At 41.6% G+C, this 25889-nt stretch overlaps 1 protein-coding gene across 5 annotated transcripts in view; it reads left to right on the forward strand.

Moving 5' to 3' along the window:
- CNTN1 (contactin 1) overlaps positions 1 to 25889 on the forward strand; it is a 520093-nt gene that overhangs the window by 383987 nt on the left and 110217 nt on the right. For all 5 annotated transcript variants that reach the window (XM_038769914.1, XM_038769941.1, XM_038769948.1 and 2 more), the window contains 2 exons: positions 1365 to 1485; positions 23808 to 23966. In XM_038769914.1, coding sequence (XP_038625842.1) covers positions 1365 to 1485; positions 23808 to 23966 — 280 coding nt within the window. The remainder of the gene's footprint in view (positions 1 to 1364; positions 1486 to 23807; positions 23967 to 25889) is intronic.

Raw genomic sequence — 25889 nt, forward strand, 5'->3', positions numbered from 1 at the left:
TGTATAGATAGAACACAAGCCTGGGAGTCAGAAGGACCTGAGTTCCAATCACGTCTCTGACATTTGTCTGCTGTGTGACCTCGGGCAAGTCATTTAACTTCTCTGTGCCTCAGTTACCTCATATGAAAAATGGGGGTTAAGACTGTGAGCCCCATGTGGAACAAAGGACTATGTCCAACCTGATAAGCTTGTGTCAATCCCAGTGCTTAGCACAGCACTGGGTGCAGAGTAAGCACTTAACAAATAACCATAAAAAAAATCACTAGATTTAAGCTGGTCCTGTCTTAAATGCCATCGAGTCGTTTCTGACCCATAGTGACACCAGGGACAAATCTCTCCCAGAACACCCTGCTCTCCATCTGCCATTGTTCTGGTACTGTAGCCACAGAGTTTTCTTGGTAAAAATATAGAAGTAGTTTACCATTGCCTCCTTCTGCGCAGTAAACCTGAGTCTCTGTCCTTGACTCTCTCCCATCCTGCTGGTGACCAGCATGGGTGAGTTTTATCTTGTAGCAGATTGCCTTCCACTTGTTAGCCACTGGCCAAGCTAGGAATGGAATGGGTATGTCTCTGCTTTACTCTCCCTAGCCTAGCCAAGACTGGTAGAGTACTGGAAAACTCTCCAAGTCCGACCCTGATAGGGGAGATTTAAGCGATTTAAGCTACCTCACATAAAGTTTCCAAATATCCAGAACAGATTCCATTGTAACTTCTCTGATTATGCTATTTCATCATTCAATCCCTCTTGGATTTCTAGAAAAATGCCTTGGGGTTTATAGGAATTCAGAATATGTGTAATTTACATGTGGCAAATGCAAGAACCCTAATGTGTACTATAAAGCTACATTTATAGCACCTTCTTAGTTGGGTCATGTTGGTCATCTAATGAAAACATCAAGTTTATTTCCCTTTATTGAAAATTGTAAATCAGGTTTTAATCACGTGTCTTGTAGAGTTTTATGTGTGAAGAGATGACAGTATGAAAGGAAAGTCCTTAGTCCCTTCAGGAGGCTCTAACATTTAGGCATAATAATAACTTGACTGTTACCTTGCATTTGTATACCTATTTTCCCAAGTGCTGTCATGCCAAATATCTCATTCTATCCTGACAGCAGTCCCATGAGGTAGGCCTGCAATAATTAAACGACAATAGGTCTTTAAGAAAAATACGAGGAAGCCATTGCTTTTGAATATATAAAATGCATGCCAATGATAATAGACTTTAATAATTTTCACCTTCGTACCCGTGAGGGGAATCACAGTGAAGGAGTTTTTCGAGGACAGTGGTTCTTTTGTACTCTATTATCTGTTATTTGAAAATAAAAAATAATCACGGCTGTACCTGATGCTATTTTTGCTAACAGATAGATGCCAATGGTGAATTGATCATTAAAAATGCACAGCTGAAACATGCTGGAAGATACACCTGTACCGCACAGACGATTGTTGACAATTCCTCAGCATCGGCTGACCTTGTCGTGCGAGGTAAGACCTTCCAATTCTAAATCCATAGGCAATTGTCCTTTGCCATCCCGTTGTTTGTGCTGATCATTCCAGTTCAGCAAATAGCTTCCCATAAAGGATATGTAAAATGGTAGTCATGATATCTATTAACCGCTTACTGTGTGAAGAACACTGTACTAAGTGTTGGGAAAGAGCCTCATCTGTAAAACAGAGATTCAGACTGTGAGTCCTCTGCGGGACAGGGACTGTGTCCAACCTGATTAGCTTGTATGTATCCCAGTGCTTAGTACAGTGCCTGGTCCATAGTAAGCGCTTAACATATACCACTAAAAAAATATATACAGGTTGGAATTAGACATGGGGGTGGTTTGTGTCAAGAAGTACTAAAGAATGGATATTTACTGTACTTTGCGCTTTGAACAATGAAGTAGAAATGTTGAATAAAAGCACTTGGAAGAATCCTGTGCCTTAATACCTTACTACTTCTTAGGAAGCAGGTAATAGATACTTTTCTAGATGCTTTCACCATGTGAAATTCCTTCATTATGGTGGACCTTTGTGGTAGATTCTCTTTTTACTGCACTTAGAACAGTGCTTTGCACATAGTAAGTGCTTAATAAATGCTATCATTATTATCATTATTTTTTACTTTAAATTGATTTTTTTAAGGATTGTCTTATTCTTTGTTCTGAAATAATGTCATTTGAAATGGAAAAAAATATAACATCAGTGCCATTGTCCAAGCAAGCGTCCTGGCTTAGGGGAAAGAGCATAGGACTGGAAGTCAGGAGAACTAGGTTCTAATCTCAGCTCCATCACTTGCCTGCTGTGTGACCTCGGGCAAGTCACTTAACTACTCTGTGGCTCAGTTTCCTCATCAGTAAAACATTCAATCATATTTATTGAGCGCTTACTGTGTGCAGAGCACTGTACTAAGCGCTTGGGAAGTACAAGTTGGCAAAATATAGAGACTGTCCCTACCCAACAGTGGGCTCACAGTCTAGAAGGGGGAGACAGAGAACAAAGCAAAACATATTAACAAAATAAAATAAGTAGAAAACAGAGATTAACTACCTCTTCTCCCTTATATTTAGACTGTGAGCCCCATGTGGGTCAAAGACTGTGTCCAACCTAATTACCTTGTAGCTAATCCAGGGCTCAGTAAAGTGCTTGGCACAGAGTAAACCCTTAACACGTATCACAGTTATTACTATTAGTACTCCTCACCCTCGGCTTCAAGGCTGTCCATCACCTCGCCCCCTCCTACCTCACCTTCCTTCTCTCCTTCTTCAGCCCAGCCTGCACCCTCCACTCCTCTGCCACTAATCGCCTCACTGTGCCTCATTCCCGCCTGTCCCACCATCAACCCCCGGCCCACGTCATCCCCCTGGCCTGAAATGCCCTCCCTCTGCACATCCGCCAAGCTAGCTCTCTTCCTTCCTTCAAAGCCCTACTGAGAGCTCACCTCCTTCAGGAGGCCTTCCCAGACGGAGCCCCCTCCTTCCTCTCCTCCTTCTCCCCACCGCCTTACCTCCTTCCCCTCTCCACAGCACCTGTATATATGTATATATGTTTGTACGTATTTATTACTCTATTTATTTATTTATTTATTTGTACATATTTATTCTATTTATTTTATTTGTACATATTTATTCTATTTATTTTATTTTGTTAATATGTTTTGTTTTGTTGTCTGTCTCCCCCTTCTAGACTGTGAGCCCACTGTTGGGTAGGGACCGTCAGTATGTGTTGCCAACTTGTACTTCCCAAGCACTTAGTACAGTGCTCTGCACACAGTAAGTGCTCAATAAATATGATTGAATGAATGAATGAATGAATAGTATTTGATATGAGGTTACTATGTGCCAAGCACCATACTAAGCACAGAGACAGACCCCCCTGTGACTTCTTCTCCTATTTCCTTCTCACAAGTGACAGCAGCATCAGTAAGCAATGCCCATTTTCTCATAAGCTCTACTCCCTCTAGATGGTAAGCCCATTGTGGGCAGAGAGAATGTCCACTAATTCTATTGTACTCTCCCAAGTGCATAGAACAGTGCTCTGCACATAGTAAGCACTCAATAAAAACCATTTATTGATTGATAAAGCTGAATTTATTCCCCGGGTCGCCGGCAGATACTTGTCCCCTGACAGAGCACCCTCTGCTGAAAGACTTAAAAAACAAATCATCCAAAACCCAGGCAACAAGACCTCAGGGTGCATGTACCTTCCAACCCAATTTGCTTGTATCCACCCCAGTGCTTAGGACAGTGCCTGGCACATAGTAAGCACTTAACAAATACCATCATTATTATTATTATTATTACCTAGATCCCATAGAAAAACCTGCTGTCTTGCACTTTGGCTCACATTTTATTCTCCACAGTTTGTGTGAGTAGCAACCAGAGGGTGAAATGATGTTGGCCACTTCCTTCTCCATCCACAACATCTGTTACACAGACGTGTGTGTTACATATGCTTTTTATGACATCCAAATGAGTCTCTCCCTCCAAAAAAGCCCATCATTTTTATCACTGAATATGTACAGTCATTGTGCCAATTGCACTGGGCTGGCCCCAGTGGATCATCTCTACTTACATCCCAATTGGGTACCTCATACATTTCCAGTTAGTGCCCGGAAGTCTCACTTGATCTTGTCTTGAGGTCTCTAGTATTTTACCCACAATCCTGCTATAATCCTGGGGAGCTAGTTGCCCTAGAAATAGGGCCCTCCTCCATCAGGGGCATTTTAAAGCTATCTGTTTACTTCCCCAACAGCTCCAGATGTGGAAATTGAGGTACAGATAAGTTAAATGACTTGCCAACGGTCACATTGCAGGAAAGTGACAGAGCCAGGTCTTCTGATTCCCAGGTCCATGATCTTTCCAATAGGCCCCGTAGCTAGAAGCGGGAGAATGATAGTCACTGAAAAGATTGGAAGATTCCATTTCACTTCAGTAGGGCTAAATACTTTAGCTAGTGGAAAATTTGGCTTGCTAATAACAATGGAGATTCCTTCCCTCATTTGTGTATATGTGTGTGTGTCCTTGAATGATATCTCAAGCTCTGTGATATTCCACTCAAATGTATTTCTTGATGAAAGTTCTTATGTTTAAAAAGGAACTTGATTAAAGCAGTTTGTGGGAGAGAGAGAGATGGAAATTGCATTTTGCCTGATGTTTTTTATTGTCATTCAAAACAAAGTTGAGAGTGGAATCCTTTGGTAATGTGACCCCTGACTCACCCTCTTTATAACCCTCAAATATACTCCATCTGAACTCACAGAGGGAGGGATACTTAGGGATCAGCTCCCCTCAAGCTTAGATAAATTTACTTCCCTCCCCTCCTGTTGTTCCTGACCCTGATAAGTCAGCACTTCTTTTCTTCAAACTTTTTGTTAGGAAATTTGGAAAGGAAGGCAGGCCAAAGTGCGCTTAGTTGGCAAGATTTTCACAATCCCTCAATTTAGAGAGTTTTTGCCTGCAAAGAGGCCGAAGAATTGTCTTCTGGAAGCCAGTCACTGACCAACATCATCCTCTAGAAAATCTACAGAAATTGGAACCAGCCCTGGTTGGCAAATCATCTTTGAAATATGAAGTTCATGCGGTTGAGTTCATCTTCATCTTTATCTTCCAATAAGACATCCAGGTTGTATAGAGAGGGCTGGCTAGTTAGGTGTTACATAAGAACATACTAAGCATTTTATAAACAAAAGTTTAGGTCTAGCTATATCCCTACTGTGTGCAGAGCTCAAACTTTTGTAAGCGCTCAATAAATACGATTGATGATCCCAGTCCTGGGTAGTCAAAAATTGAAAAGGAGAGCAATATGGCTCAATAAATTGATCAGTGATATTTATGGAGTGCTTACTATGTGTTTTTAGAGCACTTTACTACCCACTTTGGAGAATACAACAGAGTTGGAAGGCACGCTGCCTGGCCACAATGAGCCTAAAGTATAGAAGGGTGACGGACATTAAAATAAATAACAGCTTTGTACATAACTGCTGTGGGACTGAGGGTGGGATGAATAAATTTTCAAATCCATGTACAAGGATGAGGCAGAAGGGAGAGGGAGTAGAGAAATGAGGGATTTAGTCAGGGAAGGAGATTCACTTTTAAAAAGGGATTGAAGCAGGAGGGAGTTCCAGACCAGAGGAAGGATGCGGGGGTGCGGTGATCATTGGTGAGATAAGTTAGATTGAGGTATAGTGAATAGCTTGGCTTTAAAGGAAGAAAGTAAGTATGCTGGGTTGTAGTGGGAAATACAAAAGGTGAGATATATGAGAGCAAGATAATTAAGTGCTTTACAGTCCATGATGAGGAGTTTCTGTTTGATGCCCAGATGGATAGGAAACCACTAGCAGGTCCTGAGGAAAGGGGAAACAAGGACTAAATGTGTTTTAGAAAAGTGATCCCAGCAGCAGAATGGAGCAGGGAGAGACAGGAGACAGGGCGGTCAATGAGGAGACTTGATATAGTAGCCAAGGTGTGATAGAATAAAGGCTTATATCAGCATAGTAGCAGTTTGGATGGAGACAAAAGGTAGTATTTAGCCATGTTTTGAAGCTAGAATTGACAGAATTTGGTGGTGGATTGAATATGTGTTTTAATGAAGCAGGATGACCTATTGGTAAGAGCACGGGCTTGGGAGTCAGAAGACCTGGGTTCTAATCCCGGCTCTGCCATATGTCTGCTGTGTGATCTTGGGCAAGTCGGTTCACTTCTCTGTGCCTCAGTTATCTCATCCGTAAAATGGGGATTAAGGTCGTGAGCCCGATGTGCACCCAGAAGTGTGTCCAACCTAATTACCCTGTATCTACCCCAGTGCTTAGAACAGTGCTTGTCACATAGTAGGTGCTTAACAAATGCCATCATTATTATAATGAGAGAGATGAGTCGAGGATAATACCAGAGTTCCCCAGCTTCCTTGACATGGAGGACAGGGATTTGTTGGAAAGATGAGTTCTGTTTTGGACACATTAAATTTCAGGTGTTGTTAGGACATCCAAATAGAGATGTCTGAAGGCTGGAGAAAATATGAAAATGCAGAGAAGGGGAGAGATCATGGCTGAAGATGGAGGTTTGGGAATCATCCTCACAGAGATGGTAGTTGGAACATGGGATCTAATGAGTTCTCCCTGGGAGTGGGTGTAGAAGGAAAATAGGAGGACATCCTGACTCATGCTTGATGGACCCCCAGAGTCAGGGAATGGGATCCAGAGGATTTTCACATTCACGTTTTGACAATTCCAAACCTGAGATGTGTCAATTCCTAATCTTTCACGTAAGTTTCAAATAAACTCTCAATCGCAGTTGGAACAAATAGTAGACAAAGTGACAGTTGTTATTATAGTTCAGGCCTTTGTTCATTGCAATTATTTAGTGTTATGTATTCATTTATTTATATTAATGCCTGTCTACCCCTATGGACTTTGAGCTTGTTGTGGGCAAAGAATGTGTCTGTTGTTGTATTGTACTCTCCCAGTTGCTTAGTACAATGTTTTGCGCATAGTGAGCACTCAATGAATGCAATTGAATAAAGTGAATGAACAAAGAGAAAGCAACATAATGTTTTATGAGAGGGGTCCCTTTTCCCTTTAAGATGAAACAAAACAAAACACATGGGAAACAACATCACTTTAACTTTTGGACAACAGAGGTTTGTCTGTTGACGATTTTCCATGACACTACCCAACATTAGTTGCCTTTTATTAATGGATTTATTCTAGCTGAATTTTAATGTGGTTTACATATGCATATATATTTGTATATGTACCATACTTACTCACATGAGTGCCTCCATAAAATTAGCCAACCCAGATTTCTGGGAGGGAAATAAAATATTATTTTTATACCACTTAATTATGTTCAATGATAAACACTTGCCATGAGGGATGAGGGAAACTGAAGGGTAAAAACTTGAAAACGCAACAGGAGGGAAATAAATTTTTTGAGTGCCTCTTATGGGCACCTCTTGGGAGAGTGCAATAGAAGTAAGAGATTCATCTCAAGTACCCCCTTATCTTCCTCTTCCTTCTCTCTTCCTTTGTTCCTCCTTTTCTTCCCTTTCATTTTTTCTCCTCCCTTAATTGGAAGATTTCATTCTCATATGATCCATGTAATAGTCTCATGTATGTTTTAATGTTTTCTTTTATTTTTATTTTAAATGGTATTATTTAGGCACTCACTTATGTGCCAGGCACTGTACTAAGCACAGGGGTAGATATGAGGTAATCAGGTTGGACACAGTCCATGTCTCACATGGGGCTCACAGTACTAATCCCCATTTTACAGATGAGGAAACTGAGGCACAGAGCAATTAAGCAATTTGCCCAAGGTCACACTGCAGACAAGGGGCAGAGCCAGAATTAAACCCGAGTTTCTCTGACTTGTAGGGCCTTGGTCTTGCCACTTGGCCTCACTACTATTCTAAGCTCTCTAGTATTGCAAAATTATTCCAAAAAATGGGGAAATTATATGAGTAAATGGGGTACTTATCATTTAGTTTTATTTTTATTGAAAAGAATAGTTTTGTTGATGGATTTGACTGGGGCTTTTTTCTGTAGGAATTTAAGGGAACAATATGTCAATGAGAAGCAGTGGATTTGTACATTCTATGGGCTAGAGAGAGGATTGAGTAAAGGGTGTGTTGTGGCAGCAGGGGGTCACAAGGGTGTTGTAGAAGGGAATCAGGCAGGAGGAAGTGTAGGCTTTTTTGGGAATGGACTCTTGGGGGAGATGTGCTTTTAATAAGGCTTTGAAGGTGGGGAGAGAATGTCTGTCGATACGAAGAGAAAAGGAGTTCCAGGCCAGAAGCAGGATGTGGGCCCAGGGGTCAGCAGCGAGAGAGACAGAATCAGTGCAGTGAGTAGCTTGGCATTAGAGGAGAAGGGTGCAGACTGGATCAGAGTAGGAAACCAAGGTGGTAAGGTAGGAGCGGGGCAAGGGGATTGAGTGCTCTAAAATCTTTGGTAAGGAATTTCTGTTAGATGCAGAGGTTGATGGGCAGCCACAGGAGGTTCTTAAGGTGGGGGAAACATGGACTGAATGGTTTTGTAGAAAAATTACCCGGGCAACAGAGTGAAGTGTTTACTGAAATGGTGAGAGACAGGACGGAGGGAGATCAACAAGGAAGCTGATAATAATAATGATGGTATTTGCTAAGTGCTTACTAAGTGCCAAGCACTGTTCTAAGCCGTGCTGCTTCTCTGTGATGCAATTATCAAGGCGAGGTAGGATAAATACTTGGATTAACATGGCCACAGTTTGGATGGAGAGGAAAGAGTAGATTTTAGTGATGTTGTGAAGGTTGAGCCAACAGGATTTGGTGACAGATTGAATATGTGGGTTGAATGAGAGAGATGAGTCAAGGAAACTGCCAATGTTATAGGCTCGTAAGTAAGTCGGGAGACAGGGTTTGTGTTGGGAGATGAGAAGTTCTGTTTTGGACAAGTTAAGTTTAAAGTGTTGCTGGTACATCTGGCTAGAAATGTCTTGAAGGAAGGAGGAAATGCGAGACTACAGAGTTGGAGGGAGATCAGGGCTGGAGATGTAGATTAGGGATTCAATCAATCAATCAATCATATTTATTGAGCACTTACTGTGTGCAGAGCACTGTACTAAGCGCTTGGGAAGTACAAGTTGGCAACATATAGAGATGGTCCCTATCCAATAGTGGGCTCGTAGTCTAGAAGACTAGACTAGAAGATATTCATCCATATAGAGATGGTAGTTGAAGCCATGGAAGCAAATGAGTTCTTCAAGTAAATGGGTGTGGGTGGAGAATATAATGGGACTCAGACTTGAAACTTGAGGGAATCCCCAGTTAGTGGGTAGGAGGCATGTGAAAGAGGCTGAAAATAGGCAGCCAGAGAGCTAGGAGGAGAACCAAGAGAACAATGTCTGTGAAGCCAGTGCTGGATGATATATTCAGGAGAAAGGGATGGTCAGCAGTATTGGAGGCATCTAAGAGGTTGAGGAAAATTAGGATGGAGTAGAGGCGGTTGGAATTGGCAGGAGGAGATCATTGGTGATGTTGGAGAGGGCGGTTTTGGTTGAGTGAAGGGGGTAGAAGCCAGATTGGAGGGGGTCAAGGAGAGAACTGGAGGAAAGGAATTAGAGTCAATGGATTTCGACATTGAGCTCAAGAAGTTATTGGGAAATTTGACATTTCTTGTCCTAGTGACCAAGAGTCCGGCCTGGAAAAGGACAGATTTGAGATCTTTACTTGTAAGTAAAGAGGCTCATTTGTGCCCATATCCTCTTTACGAATAGAATGGCCATGTAAGCAATTTTAAGTTCAATATTCCTTCCAAATTCCGTTTGAAGTAACTGATAGTTATAAAACCATTGCTGACTCAGTTCAAAAAGAACCAATAACCATATTTCAAGTACTTTTAGATTACTATTTCGAGACGTACATTAGAGAGAGAAAAGCAGTCAGGAGGGAGGGAGGGAAGGGAAGAGACATTATTGAAAATAGTTGTTCATAAACTTTAGCTGAAGCACAGAAAGGAGATATCTGGCACACATTACTGGAACAGGTCTGCTCTAACCATCATCTTGCTATTGTTGAGCAAGAGCCTGGGAGTCAGAAGGACCTGGGTTCTAATCCTGATCCAATCCTTCTCTGCTGTATGAATTTGGGAAAATACTTAACTTCTTTTTGTCTCAGTTAATTCATTATAAAATGGGAATTAAGGCCATCAGCCCCTAATAGGATATGAACTCTATCCAACCTGATTAAATTGTATCTACCCCAGTGCCTGTGCCTGTACAGTGCCTGGTGCATAGTAAGCACTTAATAAATACCATTTAAAAATGTCTTATGTCTACTATTATTCTGAAGTTATGTCATATCTTCCATTAATATTCCTAATAGATCAGAGTGGTACTATCAAGTACCAATTCTAATGGGTTGGTACTCCACAGGGATTTCTTGAAAAAAAGTGTGAAGAATCACTATATTAAGCTTAAGTGCGTAATTGGCTGTAATGTAGGTCCTATCAAGAAAACACCTAGCTGGGACTTCAGACATAGGATTAGCAACTATTTCTCTTTGTTTTTTCAATTGCAAGGCTAAATGTATTTTGCTGTGTAGCATTCAAAATTATCGAAACTTGCGTTTTCATTACCATACCAGTATTACTAGTGTCCATATGAGGCAGAGCTCTACCTAGTCCCTAGGGAAGATAGAAAAGAAATATCTGAAGATAGTGCCTGCCCCAGAAGGAGGCTTGAGAATCCTACAGAAAAACATTTAAATTTGAAATTCAGGAATTCTCCACAGTGAAAAATGTAAGCTGATTGTGGGCAGGGAATGTGTCTGTTTATTGTTGTATTGTACTCTCCCAAGCACTAAGAACAGTGCTCTGCATACCATAAGCACTCAATAAATACGATTAAGTGAATAGATTCTCAGCAGGAAATGAGAGTGCAAACCACTCCTTTGACTTTCTCCAGGTGCCATTCATCAATCAGTGGAATTTACTGAATGTTTCCTGTGTGCAGAGTACTGAACTAAGTGCTTGGGGGAGTACAATACATAGAGTTGTTAAACATGATCACTGCCCACATGGAACTTAAAATATAGCTTCCCAGTGTTCAAAGGGGCCTCCCTGTATGAAGAGGAGACCTTGTTTGCTCCCCATTCTAGAGGTTAGAGCATTTTGGGCTTAAAGTGGGGATGAGAAGGAAGCAAAAAAATAAGAGTTCCCACAGTCTGCTTTGATCTCCAAGCCTTGGCAGTTCTGTATGGAATTTTTACTACTAAAATGAATTATCTTTGCACTGTAAATGAGATGGGTCAAAAATATGAGTGTTTATTATATGGGCAACAGAAATCTAAAGAGAGGTCAAGTCCATCCAGGGAAAAATAACAGCATATTCCTCACAAGAGAAAAGTCAGACGTATTATCTTGGAGTTATGTCCTTACAATTTTTCTGTAGATTTAGCATCTCTACTTCACAGCTGTGAGACTGACAATCAACAGTAGGGTCAAATTTTGTCAAATGTAAATTCTGAGAGACCTTATCAGACCTCTGGATCCTCCTTTCTTCTACTCATCAATGGTGAGTGTGAGCTCGGAAAATACTTTGGCAGAGGGAATTTCTAGTGTAGTGCTCATTTTCAACTCAATTATGCTCAATTTTGAAAGACTATGTAGACATATCTATATGCCAAAATAAGAAATACAAATCAGATTTGAAAACTCAGTTTTATTTTGATTATTTAAAATTATCAGTTAAGTTCTGCCATCATTTTTAATAATAATAATAATGATAATGGCATTTGTTAAACGCTTACTATATGCCAAGCACTGTTCGAAGGGCTGGGAGCATGATCATGTTGTCCCAAGTGGGGCTCACAGTCTTAATCCCCATTTTATAGATGAGGTAACTGAGGCTCAGAGAAGTTAAGTGACACAGCAGACATGTGGGGGAGCCGGGATTAGAAACCATGACCTGTGACTCCCAAGCCCATGCTCTTTCCACTGAGCCATGATTTTTGTTCAAATTATTACACATTATTAGAGAAGCAGCATGGCTCAGTGGAAAGAGCACGGGCTTTGGAGTCAGAGGTCATGGGTTCAAACCCCGGCTCTGCCAATTGTCAGCCGTGTGACTTTGGGCAAGTCACTTAACTTCTGTGTGCCTCATCTATAAAATGGGGATTAAGACTGTGAGCCCCCCGTGGGACAACCTGATCATCTTGTAACCTCCCCAGCGCTTAGAACAGTGCTTTCGACATAGTAAGTGCTTAATAAATACCATTCATTCATTCATTCATTCATTCAATCATATTTATTGAGCGCTTACTGTGTGCAGAGCACTGTACTAAGCACTTGGGAAGTACAAGTTGGCAACATATAGAGATGGTCCCTACCCAACAGTGGTCTCACAGTCTAGAAGGGGGAGACAGACAACAAAAAACAACATATTGAGAAAATAAAATAAATAGAATAAATATGTACAAATAAAATAAATAGAGTAATAAATACATACAAACATATATATATATATACAGGTGCTGTGTGGAGGGGAAGGATGTAAGATGGGGGGTTGGGGAGGGAGAAGAAGGGGAGAGGAAGGAGGGGGCTCAGTCTGGGAAGGCCTCCTGGATGAGGTGAGCTTTCAGTAGGGCCTTGAAGGGAGGAAGAGAGCTAGCTTGGCAGATGTGCGGAGGGAGGGCATTCCAGGCCAGGGGGATGACGTGGGCCGGGGGTCGACGGCGGGACAGGTGAGAACGAGGCACGGTGAGGAGATTAGCGGCAGAGGAGTGGAGGGTGCGGGGTGGGCTGTAGAAGGAGAGAAGGGAGCTGAGGTAGGAGGAGGCAAGGTGATGGAGAGCCTTGAAGCCGAGGGTGAGGAGGTTTTGCCTGATGTGTAGGTTGATTGGTAGCCACTGGAGATTTTTGAGGGAGGGGAGTAACATGCCCAGAGCGTCTCTGGGCAAAGACAATCCGGGCAGCGGCATGAAGTATGGATTGAAGTGGAGAGAAACAGGAGGATGGGAGATTGGAGAGGAGGCTGATACAGTAATCCAGATGGGATAGGATGAGAGCTTGAACGAGCAGGGTAGCGGTTTGGATGGAGAGGAAAGGGCAGATCTTGGCATTATTGTTATTATTATTATTTGTTGCTTTGTTGTTTTACTAGATAATTTTTTTCCTTTATCATTCATTCATTAATTCATTCAATCGTATTTATTGAGTGCTTACTGTGTGCAGAGCACTATACTAAGCACTTGGAAAGTACAGTTTGGCAACAGAGACAGTCCCTACGCAACAACGGGCTCACAGTCTAGGAGGGGAAGACAGACAACAAAACAAAACAAGTAGACAGGAGTGGTTGTCAAGTAGTGGATCTCGGGCAGAAATTGCTAAATTCACACCCTTTGTATCTAGTAGAAATAGCCTGGCTAGTGATGTCAGCTTACCCCTGAAATCTCCACCCTTATTTATCTGAATCTGTCCTGCCCTGATGCCCCCCCAATTTTTCTGCCTCCACTTTACCTTGTTGTATGGGCAATTGTATATTTTTTGTTCTTGCTCATGTTATTCTTGGTTTTATTTTTCATTTCTATGATATTGTTCCTGGTTTTCTCAAGAAAGTGGAAAAGTTTCCCCTTATTTTTGCTAAGCTTGGTCTGAATATCATAATCAACAGTGGCTTAAGAAATTGAGAAGAGAATTAAAGTAGTCTCTTTTTTTGATATATTCATTATTCTGAAGGTCTTTTGATTCATCCTGATCAGGGCAACATGGAGGTTGGGGTTATCTGTGACATGGGCCAGAATCCTAGAGGAAGAGTTTCACTCCTGAGGCAAGATGGAGGTGGAGAAATCTTGGGTGGGAGCAGGCAGGAAGACAAAGAGAGAGAAAAGAATTGACAAATACTGAAAGTATGCTCTGCCCCTATTTTCAATTATTTGGGAATTAATTAATAAGAAAATGCCTTTTTTGGACTCCTGTCTTTCATCTCTCTCTCAAGCATGATTCAGTCAGTCATCAGTTTGTACTGAATACTGTCCTGGCCACTAGAGAAGATGGCTGCAAATTGTAACATCCTGCATAAACAATATGAATTAAAGTAGTCCATTTTAAAAATCTGTTATTCTGACCTCTGCTATCCTTCCTGACTTCATTAATATGTTAAGCCAACACTGGCTTCTACAAATAGAGTTGTTCCCTTTAATCACTTGATATTCACCCAACCCTCAGCATTTTTCATTCATTCATTCATTCATTCATTCAATCGTATTTATTGAATGCTTACTGTGTGCAGAGCACTGTATTAAGTGCTTGGGAAGTACAAAAGAGACACTCCCTACCCAACAGTGGGCTCACAGTCTAGAAGGGGGAGACAGACAACAAAACAAAACATATTAACAAAATAAAATAAATAGAATAAATATGTACAAATAAATAAATAAATAGAGTAATAAATGCATACAAGCAAATATACATATATACAGGTGCTGTGGGGAGGGGAAGGAGGTAAGGCAGGGGGGATGGAGGCGGGAGGAGGGGGAGAGGAAGGAGGAGGCTCAGTCTGGGAAGGCCTCCTGGAGGGGGTGAGCTCTCAGTAGGGCCTTGAAGGGAGGAAGAGAGCTAGCTTGGTGGATGTGGTGAGGGAAGGCATTCCAGGCCAGGGGGATGACGTGGGCTGGGGGTCGATGGCGGGACAGGCAAGAATGAGGCCCGGTGAGGAGATTAGCGGCAGAGGAGCGGAGGGTGCTGGCTGGGCTGTAGAAGGAGGGAAGGGAGGTGAGGTAGGAGGGGGCGAGGTGATGGAGAGCCTTGAAGCCGAGGGCGAGGAGTTTCTGCCTGATGTGTAGGTTAATTGGTAGCCACTGGAGATTTTTGAGGAGGGGAGTAACATGCCCAGAGCATTTCTGGACAAAGACAATCCAGGCAGTGGCGTGAAGTATGGATTGAAGAGGGAAGAGACAGGAGGATGGGAGATCGGAGAGGAGGCTGATGCAGTAATCCAGACAGGATAGGATGAGAGCTTGAATGAGCAGGATAGCGGTTTAGATGGAGAGGAAAGGGCGAATCTTGGCAATGTTGTGGAGGTGAGACCGGCAGGTTTTGGTGACGGCTTGGATGTGAGGGGTGAACGAGAGAGCGGCTTCGAGGATGACACCAAGGTTGCGGGCTTGAGAGACGGGAAGGATGGTAGTGCCGTCAACAGTGATGGGAAAGTCAGGGAGAGGGCAGGGTTTGGGAGGGAAGACAAGGAGTTCAGTCTTGGACATGTTGAATTTTAGGTGGTGGGCAGACATCCAGATGGAGATATCCTGAAGGCAGAAGGAGATGCAAGCCTGGAGGGAGGGAGAGAGAGCAGGGGCAGAGATGTAGATTTGGGTGTCATCAGCGTAGAGATGATAGTTGAAGCCGTGGGAGCGAATGAGATCACTAAGGGAGTGAGTGTAGATTGAGAACAGAAGGGGACCAAGAACTGAACCTTGAGGAACCCCTACAGTAAGGGAATAGGAGGGGGAGGAGGAACCTGCAAAAGAGATTGAGAATGAACGACCGGAGAGATAAGATTTGTACACTTATGTACAAATCTGTAATTTATTTTAAGATTTATAAATGCTTTTAGACAAACTGTTTGTGGGCAGAGAAGGGGTCTACCAATTTCATTTTATTGTACTTTCCAGAGCCCTTAATTCAGAGCTCTGTTTACAATAAGCACTAAGTGAATATCATTGATTTGAAATTCAGTGACTGCTTTATTGATTGTTTTGTAATACAGTGCTTAGAACAGTGCTTGAGACATAGAGCTTAACAAATACCATGATGATTAATCATGAGGAAATTGAGCCCCCCCCCCCAAATTAAGTTCATTCAATTATATTTATTGAGTGTTTACTGTGGGTATAGCACTGTATGCTATTTATTATTATTATTATTATTATTATTATTATTAATGGGTAGAACACTGTATATTAATAATAATAATAATAAACACTTGTGAATTGTTCCTTGCTTCTGTTTTACCACATCCCAGTTAGTAATCCCAATCCCAATCCCACCTTCACCTCCACCCAAGCATTTAATTTCAGCAGGCAGCTGTATAGAATTAAAAGCAGAGTTGGAAGAGGAAGGGTGTGGAATTGTTATTTCAGGAGGTCTCCCTGCCAATTTAGTTTTATGTCAGATCTGTCCCCCAACTCCAGGAGGCAATGCAATTCTATGATTCTGAACCTTCCCTGCCCCTCCCATAACTCTTTATTTGCCTCCAGAAATTCTCAAAAAAAAAAACCCTTCCAGTTAACCTGCAAAAAGTTTAAGAGAATTAATACATACTTTCTGACTGCAAGCTTGTGTGGGCAGGGAATGTGTCTGCTTAGACACTTAGTACAGTGCTCTTCACACAGTAAGTGCTCAATAAATATGATTGAATGAACCTTCTCAATAGTAAATGTATCTATCAGTGACTGTGGCTCTCTAGAGGGAGGGCATTCCAGACCAGAGAAGGATGAGAGCGAGGGGTTGGTGGCTAGATAGACAAGATCAAGGTACAGTGAGACGGTTAGCATTAGAGGATCAAAGCATAGGGGCTGGGTTTCAATAGGAGAGTAGCGAGGTAGGAGGGGGCAAGGTGATTGAGTATTTTAAAGCCAGTGGTGCGGTGTTTTTGCTTGGTGTGAAGGTGAAAACCATGCCTTAGTTACCTCAGCTGTAAAATGGGGATTAAGATTGTGAACCCCATGTGGGACAGAGATTATATCCAACCCAATTTCCTTGTATCCACCCCAGTGCCTGGCACATGGTAAATTCTTAACAACTACCATTATTATTACTATTATTATTATTATTATAGATAGTCGATTGGACACAGTTCTTGGCCCAAACAGCACTCACTCTATTGTAGATCAGGTATCTTATCACCATTTTACAGATATGGAAACTGAGACCTGAAGATGTTAAATGGCCTCCTATGTGATCTTGGAAAAGTAATTTAATCTCTCTTTACCTCAGTTTCCTCATCTCTAAAGTGGAGGCTAGGACATCTGCTCTCTCTAAAATTTCATATTTTGATGTCCGAGTGAGGTCAGTATCCTGCTCATCTGATTTTTCTGTACTTTCCTCAATGCTTTATAGAGTACTTGACATGTTAAGCACACAGTAAGTACATGATGCACTTGCAGACCTCTGTTTGCTTTCCTGGAACACCTGAAGTAGCTTGGCCTAGTGGGTAGAGCACAGATTTGGGAGTCAGAAAGACTTGGGTTTCAATCCCGATTCTGCCACTTGTCTGCTGTGCTACCTTGAGCAAGTCACTTCTCCTCTCTAGGCCTCAGTTACCTCATCCATAAAATGGGGATTAAGATTTTGAGCCTCATATGGTATAGATACTGTTGCAACCAGATTTGCTTGTATAATAATAATAATGATGGCATTTGTTAAGTGCTTACTATGTGCAAAGCACTGTTCTAAGCGCTGGGGGAGGATACAGGGTGATCAGGTTGTCCCACGTGGGGCACACAGTCTTAATCCCCATTTTACAGATGAAGTAACTGAGGCACAGAGAAGTTAAGTGACTTGCCCAAAGTCACACATCTGGCAACTGGTGGAGCTGGGATTCAAACCCATTACCTCTGACTCCCAAGACCCAACTGTTTCCACTGAGCCACGATCCTAGTGCTTAGTACAGTGCCTTGGCACAAAGTAAGCACTTAACAAATACCTCGCTTACTATTATTATTATTATTTTGAAATACTGGGCCTTTGTGCACAGAGATTACCCACAGAAAGGGGTTCCCTGAGTGGAAAGGTTTCCAGGTACATATTTCTGGTTTCTAGAATATTGGCCCATAAATAGTTATACATGTGCCTAAAATGTAGTAAGGAAAGCAAGGATAAACATAAATTTTGGATGTGTTTATGGTACCATTTTACATCTCTGGAGTTGCTTTAAAGCTTTGCACAATGAAATCCCAAATATGTTCTATGTTCCAAATTGAAGGACTCAATTTATAACCAGAGATTTTGTAAGAACTGGGAGAATTTAGATCATTGTGTTATATTGTATCTAGCGTAGACATGCTCATATGGAAGTTTCATAAATAGAATTTGTGATGATAATTGAGCTGTGGAAGAGAAACATTGTAATCTATTTACAAATGTGTTGAGGCATTAACAATGCCGGGGAAATGCCAAAAGGTCTTTTCATTTGCCAAATATCTGCATGTCAGTGGAATTTACCTCTGGATTAAAAAGAGTCTTTAGATGACATCCTCAGCCAACAACCTACAAAACAGTTCTTAATCAGAAAAAACATAGAGAAGGAAGTTATTTTTGAAATGATGAGATAGTCTTAATCTACTCTGAATGCATGAATGCCTGATTGTTTCTGTAAAGAAAATTGAGAATTTTGACCTGTTGAGCTGATCCTGATAATTTAGCAATTTCTGGGACTGTTCAACTCAGTAGTTCCTCCCAAATCCAAGAGAGGTATCCAAGAGAGTTTTCTCTGTGTCCTGAGTTGGACCCTTCCCGTCTTTACAGCCCTTATCAAAATCCTTTTTCTATCTATACTGAAGCTCTTCTAACTATGGATTACTTGTCTTTTTATGTCTGCTTGACTTCCCTTATCGTAAACTCCCAAAAGCTGAGTATCATATTGTTCTCTGCTATTTCCCCATCTGTAATTTATTTTAATGTTTGTCTGCCCCTCTAGATTGAAAACTCCTTGTTTACGGGGATCATGTCAACCGTCTCGAATAGTAATAATAATTAATAATTATGGTCTTTGTTAAGCACTTACTATGTGTGAAGCACTGTTCTAAGTGCTGGGGTAGATACAGGTTAATCATTTTGTCCCATGTGGGGCTCACAGTCTTAATCCCCATTTTTACAGATGAGGGAACTGAGGCACAGAGAAGTGAAGTGGCTTGCCCAAGGTCACACAGCAGACAAGTGGAGGGGCTGGGATTAGAACCCATGTCCTCAGGCTCCCTAGCCCATGCTCTTGCCACTAGGCACACTGCTTCTCTATTGTATTTTACATTCCCAAGCACTTAGTACAGTGCTCTACACACAGTAAACACTGAATTAATGCCATTGATTGATTTTCCTTATACTTCCGCATGTTCCCTGAAGACCTGCTGCACCCTTCTGCCCAGAGTAGGAGTTCAGTAAATACTGTTGACAATGATGTGCAGGGAGCATGTCTGTTAACTGCTACGTTGAACTCTCCCATGTGCATAGTACAGTCTCTACAGACAGTAAGCTCTCAGTGAATATGACTAATTGATGCGCAAGCATTACACAGTCATGTGACTGGGTGGGGGGAGGTTTTTTACCTGTCCAGTGAATAGTCCTCCCTAGTTGCTGTGGAATTCATCTCCAAAAACAGCACAGAAAGGGTCTCATTTTCATCCCCTCTAGTCCATAATCTCCTCATGGGCAGGGATTGTGGCTAGCACCACCATCACACTGTACTTTCCCAAGCGTTTAGTACAGTTCTCTGCACACAATCAATCGTATTTATCGAACGCTTATGGTGTGCATAGCTCTGTAGTTACTGCTTGGGTGAGTACAATATAACAGTAGAACAGATACATTCCCTGCCCACAATGGGCTTACAGTCCAGAGGGGGAGAACACAGTAAGCACCCAGTAAGTTCAATAAATGCTGAATTGATTGATACTGAAAATTTGCTTGTCTCTTCATTTGCTTAGTGTAATAAATAGGACCTGTCAATCATGATATGCCTTATATTTAGGTTTCTGATATCAGTCAATCAGTGGTATTTATTGAGTACTTTCTGTGTGCAGATCATCGTAGTAAGCTCTTCAGAGAGTGCAGTACAATTCCGGCCAACTTGTTGCCAACTTGTACTTCCCAAGCGCTTAGTACAGTGCTCTGCACACAGTAAGTGCTCAATAAATACGATTGATGATGAATTCCGGCCCACAAGGAGCTATGTTTGCCAACTGACAAACATTCCTGGAGTAAATGCTGTATTTTGCTACATTCCTGGAACCCCAGGAATAATTTTCACTCACTCCTTAAATTGCTACACTTCTAGGAAGGGATCTTGGTCAATGAGGGATTGGTCCCTTTTTTTTAATGAGTCACCTGTAGTTGTTGTTCTCTTCCACTGTCCTTGTCTGCCCTCTCGTCCTTCCCCTCCCTCTTCACACTGACAGATGATCACCCTCCTCACCTTCAAAGCCTTATTGAAGACACATCTCCAAGAGGCCTTCCCTGAATCAGCCCCCATTTCTACTTCTCCCACTCCCTACTGTTCACCCCTTGGATTTGCAGCCTTTATTCATCCCTCCCTCATCCCCATTTCACTTATGTACATACCCAAAATTTATTTTTATTAATGTCTGTCCCCCCCTCTAGACAATAAGCTTGTTGTGGGCAGGGAATGTGTCTACCAACTTATCTCCAGGAAGTCTCCCCTGACTGAGTCCTCCTCTCCTCTTCTCCCACTCCCTTCTGCGACATTCATACTTGTTCCTTCATTCATCCTACCTCCTTTCCTCACCGTGCATCTGTAGATATCTGTATATATCTGTAATGTATTTATTTACTTATCTATTCATTTATTTATATTAATGTCTGTCTCCCCCTTTAGACTGTGAGTTTGTTGTAGGCAGGGAATGTGTCTGATGTTATTTTGTACTCTCCCAAGCATTTGGTACAGTGCTTTGCACAAAGTAAGAGCTCAGTAAATATGATTATTATTTTAATCACAAATTATGTTATATTGTACTCTTCCAAGCACTTAGTACATTGCTCTGCACTCAGTAAGTGCTCAGTGAATATGATTCATTGATTGATTCCAAAGAAGTTCCTTTATTTTTCTTCACATAGCAAAGCATTCTTCTGGCGCTCTCAACCTCCTGTCCCAAACCCCGAATCCTGTCTCTGCTACTTTACTGCCTTGGGTCAGGGGACTGCTGTTTTCCCAGAAGGTTTGTCTTCACCTAGTACCCACAGTCTTCAGTTCTAGACCCCGATTTATGTCACGTTACTGTTCCCAACTTCTGCCAAGAAGGGATCATGACATCAGTAACAATTCCGCCATCCTGATTTAGTGTCATACTTCCCCATGTACAAGGGGACAATCAGGGGAGTTCCACTTCCTATTGGACTCTCTTGAGTGCTTAATATTGTGCTCTGCACACAGTAAGCACTCAGGAAATACCATGAATTGATTGATTTGGGAAGTAAAAGTTGCTGCCTGGAGGATATTTTTACAAAAAAACCCAAATTGGCCTGAGAATATAAGCACAGGTCACTACATCTAGGACTAATGCTTGTCATAGCCTCATCCCTGTAAATGAATAAATATTGGGCGTGATGATGGATTTGTCATGCCATAATAGGCTGCTGCAAATGTGAGATCCAGGTAGATAAAAAATTAATTGTCGTATTCTTTCATTGTGTTTTCCAGCTGGAACTTCAGAGATAATTAATAAATAGACCTTGTCAGTAATCCAGGAATTAACATTAGGAAAAATATTTCTGTTTTAGTATCTGCCTGTCTGTGTGATAAAGATTATTTATGTGGCTCCCTAAGTACCCTTTAACATTCACGGAATGCCTTATCTCTAGCTCCAGAATGCTTGTTTCTGCATCCACACATTCTGGGCATCTCTGCTTATCCTCTTTTCCAGCTTTGGAGTGCTGATATTTCTCATAGCTTTCCCTGACATTCTTTAAAATCAATGAACGTAAACTGGGTTGATGTTCACACAGTTAGCCTTTGTAGAACGCCTTGAGTGAAATGCTAAACTTGTAAGTTCCAGAAGTTATTAACTCTCGATATCGCTGATTAATCCATAAGCATTGTAAATTGAATTGGTCAGCGAGGGAAAAAGTGTGTGCTTTTTACAGAAGGCTACAAGTCAGGGTTAGAATATGTTTATTTAGCTGTAAAAGTTTTTCATTTATATATGTAATTGCTGTGATGCTTCTGCTTCTTTAAACTATTAGAAAATGTTTAAGTATCCCCTCAGGAGGACATTTTAACAAAATTTTGAATCCCCTTTTGCATTTCTAATAATTAAAATAAACTTATATGAGTATTTTCCTGAGTTATTTAAAATATTTTCACAGGTGTTCTGCCATCATAGTGTAAGTAATTTTCACCATTATTCATTCATTCATTCAATCGTTTTTATTGAGCACTTACTGTGTGCAGAGCACTGTACTAAGTGCTTGGGAAGTACAAGTTGGTAACATATAGAGACGGTCCCTACCCAATAGCGGGCTCACAGTCTAGAAGCAGGAGACAGACAACAAAACAACACATATTAACAAAATAAAATAAATAGAATAGTAAATATGTACAAGTAAAATAAACAGAGTAATAAATCTGTATAGACATATATACAGGTGCTGTGGGGAGGGGAAGGAGGTAGGGTGGGGGAGATGGGGAGCAGGAGGAGGAGGAGAGGAAGAAGAGGGCATTAGTAGCATCATCTAATACAAAGGATTTATACACAAATATATATATATATGTATGTGTGTGTATGTTATAATAATATTAATAACAATGGCATTTGTTAAGCACTTATTATGTGCCCAGCACTGTTCTAAACACTGGGGTAGATACAAGGTAATCACATTGTCCCAGGTAATCCCAGTCTTCACCCCCATTTTACAGAGGAGGTAACTGAGGCAGAGAGATGTGAAATGACTTGCTCAAGGTCACCCACAGACAAGTGGTGGGTTCAGATTAGAACCCAGGTCTTTCTGGCTACCATCCCATGCTCTATCTAGTAGGTAATGCTGTTTCCTAGGCACATAAGTACGACTTTGCCTCCAGAGGCTGTTTTGCCAGCAATTCCACACACAGGCTTCTGGGATTTAATTGTTGGTTTGCAGATGTGTCCCAAGATCTGCTGATAGTAGGCTGGGCAAGCCCAGAGTCCTGCAGAATTCCAAGGCAATAGGGAAGGCATGAGGATGAACCTGTGAGCCCAATCCTTCTCTCTGGCCCTTTCATTTGTGAAGGGATTCAAGGCCCCAGAGCAGTAATTGGGCCCAGTAAGTCGCTTTTTGCAGATGTAAAGCACAAAAGTAGAAGTTCTGAAAGAGCCCCACCTGCCCTCTGGGACCACTTTATGCACTAGAGAGTTCTGATGTATTATCTTGTAAAGGCTCAATAGCTAGCATTACTCACATGTGTCATTTTTCCACTTCCCCGTATTTTATAGTGGTTGCATGGCCAAATGTGCAATTTGATCCTTTTCTGGTGTTCTTTTCTGTCTCCAATTTAGCTATCATTGCTGGCTTGGTACCTACAGAAAAAAAAAAAAACACATCCTTTTAAGTGCTCTATTCTAGTGAGAAACCTCAGAGGAATTATTTTAAGAGTGGTGTTTTCAAAGTAAAATTATACACTTCTGAATTTTAAGATTGCAGGAAATTGTTATTCAATAGGATAGATATTACTGAGTGAGCGCATAGCTCAGATTTGTGGTATTTGGGGATAATGGTATAAAGTGTTTATGAATTGCTAAAGAAGGGAGAATTGCACTTTTTGAGTCATATATTACAACATTGCAAATGGAGCAATAATGCAGTAGTAACAGAATACCATTATTAAAATTGCAGCATGTTCTTGATTTCAGATTTTCTCCTTCCTTCATGGAGATGTAGTAGGGAAGGGAATGTCATTTAATCATTACAGATGCCTCGAAAGATGTGATTGTTTGTTCTTTATTTAAGTTACATAAAGGGGCCATTGAAACCCCCTGGAAAGGTTAAGTGCATTATAAGATAAGCGTAAGGGGATCCTTTATGGGGTTCCAATTTAAGATGCTGTTCACTGATTGACTTGACTTCTCCATTTGCTCTTCAGGTCCTCCAGGCCCACCAGGGGGTGTGAGAATAGATGACGTGAGAGATACTTCAGTAGCGCTTACATGGAGCCGTGGAACAGACAATCACAGCCCTATTTCTAAATACTCCATCCAGTCCAGGACCATTCTTTCCGATGATTGGAAAGATGCTAAAACAGGTGAGCTCTAAAACAGGTGTGCTCTATTGGAGAGATGCTGAAACAGGTGAGCTGCCAGAGAAGCAGAATGGTCTAGTGGGAAGAGCATGGGCCTGAAAGTCAGGGGATGTGAGTCCTAATCCTGGCTCTGCCACATGTCTGCTGTGAGACCTTGGGCAAGTCACTAACTTCTCTGTGCCTCAGTTACCTCATCTGTAAAACGGGTTTTAAGACTGTGAGCCCCATGTGGGACAGGGACTGTGTCTGAACTGATTAACTTGTATCTACCCCAGTGCTTAGTACAGGACCTGGAACATAGTAAGCACTTAATAAACACCACAGTTATCATTATTTTGGGAAGGAGCTTGTGGAAGCCATCAGAGATGAATGATGAATTTGTCTTGGGTCATGAAACAGCACGTTATGGGCAGTGAACGTGTCTTCCAACTCTGTTATATTGCACCCTTTACGTGTTTAGTACACTGCTCTGAGCTGACCACAGTAAGTGCTAAATAAATCCCATTGACTGATGGATCTGGTAAAGATTGGCTGAAGGCCATACATTCATTTCACTTAGAACCCAACATCTCAAAGACTGTAAGCTCATTGTGGGCAGGGAATGTGTCTGTTTCTTGCTATATTGTACTCTCCCAAGTGCTTAGTACAATGCTCTGCACACAGTAAGCACTCAGTAAATACAATTGAATTGAATTAATTTGGTATGGAAGTACTGTGGCCTAGTGTAAAGAGCAGGTATCTGGAAGTAAGAAGACCAAGATCCTAATACTGGCTCTGCCACTTCTCTGAAGTGTGACCTTTGGGGATGTCATGTCACTTCTCTGGACCTGAGTTTCCTCATCCATAAAATAAGGATTAATTCCTACCACCTCTCAGTTAGATTGTGAGCCCCATGTGGGTTAGGGACTGTGTTGGCCCTGATTATCTTCCATCTATTCCAATGCCTAGTATAGCGTTTGGCCCAAAGTAAGCACTTAACAAGTACCATCATTTATCAAATTACTAATTTATCTCAGACACTGATGTTCTCAATATTGCAGGAGGTACTGTCAACTCACTCATGAATTGTTGCATCAGTGCCCAGTTTAATAGTGGCATGAAGGGTTCTGGCTTTGAAACTGGGTCCCAGTTCTATGTTTTTTTCTGAACTGGAAGGAATCACACCATAAATTGGTTTCCAATCAGAGCTACTCATTCATTCAATCATATTTATTGAGTGCCTACTGTGTGCAGAGCACCGTACTAAGTGCTAAGGAAAGTACAATACAACAATAAACAGTGACATTCTCCACCCACAAGAAGCTTACAGTGTAGAGGTGGGGAGACAGACATCAGTGCAAATAAATAAAATGACAGATATGGCCTTAAGTGCTGGGGGGCTGGGAGAGGGGCAGAGCAAAGGGAGCAAGTCAGGCAACGTAGAAGGGATTGGAAGATGAGGCAAAGTGGGACGTAGTCTCATCCATTCCTACATGGGAATGGAATTTGACCCAAATTCTTGAGCTAGTTCCTCAAGTTGCCACTGAATTTAAGGAGTTAGACTGAATTAAAGATAAAACAAATTAGGAGTTGGCATCCAGGTTAGGGTTAGCAGCTAAATTTGTGTTTGGGTTACATACACGGCCCTTGGATTTAAAGGCTTCCATCAAGTCCCCAACTCTAAGACAAACTGCCGTTGATCATGGGAATAGAGTTTGTTCTCTTTAAAGAACTCAGTACAGGAAGTCCTCAGTAAATTGATTGAGTGATTGATTCTTGGTGAGTAGAGAGAACCTTCTTCCAACTTCAAAACATGAATGAACTTCCCCAGTTTTGGTTTGTGTGAGTGGGGTGGGAAAACTCCCAAGCACTTAGTACAGTGGTCTGCATGCAGTAAGCGCTCAGTAAATGTGATTGAGTGAATGAATAGAAACCATGCAAAACTCA

This window comes from Tachyglossus aculeatus, chromosome 2, assembly GCF_015852505.1.
Source record: "Tachyglossus aculeatus isolate mTacAcu1 chromosome 2, mTacAcu1.pri, whole genome shotgun sequence".
Classification (NCBI taxonomy): Eukaryota; Metazoa; Chordata; class Mammalia; order Monotremata; family Tachyglossidae; genus Tachyglossus; species Tachyglossus aculeatus.